This window comes from Cebus imitator, unplaced genomic scaffold (genome assembly GCF_001604975.1).
Source record: "Cebus imitator isolate Cc_AM_T3 unplaced genomic scaffold, Cebus_imitator-1.0 Scaffold188, whole genome shotgun sequence".
Taxonomy (NCBI): domain Eukaryota; kingdom Metazoa; phylum Chordata; class Mammalia; order Primates; family Cebidae; genus Cebus; species Cebus imitator.
In genome coordinates, this window is record NW_016107503.1 from 5,475,106 (window position 1) to 5,479,226 (window position 4,121).

Here is a 4,121-nt window from a genome sequence, read left to right on the forward strand (position 1 = left end):
GGGTTTCACCATGTTGACCAGGATGGTCTTGATCTCTTGACCTCGTGATCCACCCGCCTCGGCCTCCCAAAGTGCTGGGATTACAGGCTTGAGCCACCGCGCCCGGCAATAAAGAATTTTTAAATGAAAGTATGTGCATTGTGTTTCTAGATATTATGCTCCTGCACACTTAACAGACTACAATAAGCATAAGATATGTACAATAAATACATTAAGATATTAATAGTGTAACCATAACTTTTTTTTTTTTTTTGAGACAAAAGTCTCACTCCGTTGCCCAGTCTGAGTGCAGTGGTTCAAACAGGGTTCACTGCAACTGCAAACTCCTGGGCTCAACGGATCCTCCTGCCTAAGCCTCCTTAGTAGCTGGGACTACAGGTGTGTGCCACCACCTCTGCCTAATTTTTTTATTATTTGTACAGACGGGATCTCCCTTTGTTGCCCAGGCTGATCCCCAATTTCTGGCCTCAAGCAATAGTCCTGCCTCAGTCTGCCAAAGTGCTGGGATTACAGGCATGAGCCAACACACTCAGCCAACATAACTTTTATACACACCGGAAAAGTTAAAAATTGTGTGATTTGCTTTATTGTGTTATTTTCTTTATTGCATGGTCTGGAACTGAACTTGCAATGTCTCCAAGGCATGTCTGTATGTTTACACTGGTAAGAAATGTCTTTGGACATATAATAATCTGTAAACTCAGAAGCTTGTACTACTATTCTCCAACTATTAATACCTACCCACTCTGATTTTATTTTATTTCTAAATGAGACAAATTACATTCAAAGCTATCCATTGTCCCCAATGACATAACACAGTGGAAATGGTTAAAAAGACTGCTAGAGCAACTGGTTTCCTGAAGACACAGGAGACTGGAAGGTGGGAATGCAATTTGTGGTAGTTCCAATAAGAAAATCAAAAGTTGGCCAGGTGTGGTGGCTCAGGCCTACAATCCCAGCACTTTGGGAGGCAGAGGTAGGCAGATCATCTGAGGTCAGGAGTTCGAGACCAGCTTGGCCAATATGGCGAAAACTCATCTCTTCTAAAAATACAAAAATTAGCCAGGCATGGTTGCCTGCACTTGTAAACCCAGCTACTTGGCAGGCTGAGGCAGGAGAATCTCTTGAACCTAGGAGATGGAGGTTGCAGTGAGCCGAGATCGCGCCATAGCACTCCAGCCTGGGCGACACAGTAAAACCCCGTCTAAAAAAAAAAAAGAAAAATCAAAAGTCAGAAAACGATCAGAAATTAGGTAACGGCACATGCAGTTACTTAACCTTCCCCCTTCTGTCTGATTTTTCCCTGCCTGAGACATGGCGCTGAGCCTTCCTGCGTCTGAGGTTCCCAGTATGCATTGCGCTGCTCTTGGCGGGAAAGGTGACCTCGACCAGGGGTCGAAAAGCCACTGTCGCGCCCTACGGGTGACCGTTGAAGGAAAGCGCATGCGCATTGGGCAGAGCGCGTGCGGCTTCGTGCAGCTCTTCTGCTCTCCGGCGTCCGTTCCTCAGACGTAATGTAATATTTATTAGCGTGTATGTATGTGTGTTTGTGAGGGTATTTTACTTTTTAATCTCTTTTTCTGTCACCTTCCCCCTACTTTTAAGTTTCTTAAGGTCTTAGTGGTAAAACATTTGCGGGAAAAATGGATACCAACTTGTCACCTGAGGTTCTTGAGATGAGGTTAAGACGGGCAGCGAATCCAGGCTTTCTCAGAATAACTTTAAACGTTTGCCTCTTCAGTCAACTCTTCCGGCTGAATTCTCTGATTAAGAAAAGTGAAATGGGGGCCAGGCACGGTGGTTCACGCCTGTAATCCCAGCAAGTTGGGAGGCTGAGGCAGGAGGCTCATTTGAGACCAGCCTGACCAACATGGCGAAACCCCGTCTCTACTAAAATAGAAAAAAATTAGCCGGAATTTGAGGCAGGAGAATCGCTTGAACCCCGGAGGTGGGGCTGCAGTGAGCTGAGAACGCGCCACTGCACTCCAGCCTGGTGACCAAGCAAGACTCCGTCCCCCCCAAAAAAAAGAAAAATAAAAAGAAATAGGCCGAGCGTGGTGGCTCACGCCTGAAATCCCAACACTTTGGGAGGCCGAGGCGAGTGGATCACGAGGTCAAGAGATCGAGACCATCCTGGTCAACATGGTGAAACCCCCGTCTCTACTAAAAATACAAAAATTAGCTGGGCATGGTGGTGCGTGCCTGTGATCCCAGCTACTCGGGAGGCTGAGGCAGGAGAATTGCCTGAACCCAGGAGGCGGAGGTTGCGGTGAGCCGAGATCGCGCCATTGCACTCCAGTCTGGGCAACAAGAGCGAAACTCTCTCTCAAAAAAAAAAAAAAGAAAGAAAGAAAGAAGAAAAAGAAATAAAGCTAAAAAAATGTTAGCGTGTTTGCCAGGGGCAGTTTTTCATTCCGAATGCCTACCTGTGCAATGTTATCCGTGTTTGAATATGTATAGTGAATAAAAATAGGAAGATTTTGCCTTAAAAAGCTCTCTTAAAGAGTTTCTTAATAACCCATTTAGTTGAGACTTGTTAGTCAAATGGCTTCAAATAGGGACCCTACTCAAAAGAGTTCTGCAATATCAGCCTCTACATTTTTGAAGATTCTGTTTTAATTAAAGAAATTCAAATTTGTTCACTTAAATTCTTTTGAATTTTATATGTGGTAAAGTGGAATGTTAGAGGAAAAAAAATGAGCTCTAAGTTAAAGCTTGTATTTGTGTCACAAGGTTGAATTAAAGAAAATACTTTATCAGAAGAAGATGGCCACTGCCCAGTTGCAAAGGACTTCCATGGTATGATTTCTTGTATTTTGGTAGATCTTAGTTTAGCTGATTTTATTGTTTCTTGAAGTCTCAGCTACTTTGTTGTTATATTTGGAAGTTAGGGCTCAACTATTTGAGGGTTTTATGATACCAGGAAACTGCATGTTTTAAGAAATGAAGATATTTGCTAAAGTATTTTGAATCAATTGAGAATTATATTAGATGTTTGCTGCATTGTATTAAATTGCTCATTCACATTTAATTTACATTAGGTATTAGTGAATACTGCTTTGTTGCTTTGATGAATTATTGTTCATAGCAGTCCACCTCCAGAACATGAATGTTCAATATGTAAGCAGAATAAAAATAAATCAATAAGAAAATGAGGCCAGGCACAGTGGCTCATGCCTGCAGTCCTAGCTATGAGGGTGGCTAAGGCAGGAGAATCACTTGAACCCAGTAAGGGAGGTTGCAGTGAGCCAAGATTGCACCACTGCACTCCAGCCTGGGAAACAGAATGAGACTCCATCTCAAAAAGAAAAGAAAATGAATGTAACCCAGAGACAAATATGAATTTGTCATCTTTGTATAGGATTTTGCATTACACTTAACCTCTGTTAAGCCTACTTGGTGACCAAAGAGAAAAATCAATGTTATCTAACCATGTGTTATGTATTTATAGACAGTTAATCTGCAAGGGGATTCTTAAGATTTTTAGGTACTTTTTGGGCTGAGGCCCAGGTGAGAGAATCACTTGAGCCCAAGAGTTTGAGATTAGCCTGGGTAGCATAGTGAGACCTCATCTCTCAAAAAAAAAAAACAAAAATTTTCTGGGCATGATGATGTGTGCCTATAGTCATAGCTACTTGGGAGGCTGAGGTGGGAGGATCGACTGAGCCCAAAAAAAAAAAAAAAAAAAAATTAGCCAGGCATGGTAGTGCATGCCTGTAGTCTCAGCAGGAGAATCATTTGGATCCTCCTCATTTTAGAGTTTGTGGGAGGATATATGAAATGCCATATGTGAAATGTCTAGAATAGGCAAATCTATAGGGACAGAAAGACTAGTGGCTGGGACATGGGATGGGATAAGGGACAGGGAGTCATTGCTAATTGGTATGGATTTCCTTTCTGGGGAGAAGAAAATGTTATAAAATTGATGGTGGTGATTGTTGCACACACACACCTCTGTGAATAAACTAAAAACACTTTACATGCATGTTCCAAAAAGGTGTTTTAAAAATACCAGCCACGATTAACATTTGTTTTATTCATCCTCAAAAGACTCGTCTTTGATATATTCAAATATAATCTGAATAATTATATAATTATTCTATACTTTTTTTTTTTTTTTT

At 41.8% G+C, this 4,121-nt stretch overlaps 1 protein-coding gene across 1 annotated transcript in view; it reads left to right on the forward strand.

The window, feature by feature from the left end:
* The first annotated feature begins 1,136 nt into the window (after window positions 1-1,136).
* HORMAD1 (HORMA domain containing 1) overlaps window positions 1,137-4,121 on the forward strand; it is a 25,079-nt gene continuing 22,094 nt past the window's right edge. The window contains exons 1-2 of the mRNA XM_017546182.2: window positions 1,137-1,516; window positions 2,734-2,799. Of these exons, the coding sequence (XP_017401671.1) occupies window positions 2,767-2,799 (33 nt within the window). The 5' untranslated portion in view covers window positions 1,137-1,516; window positions 2,734-2,766. The remainder of the gene's footprint in view (window positions 1,517-2,733; window positions 2,800-4,121) is intronic.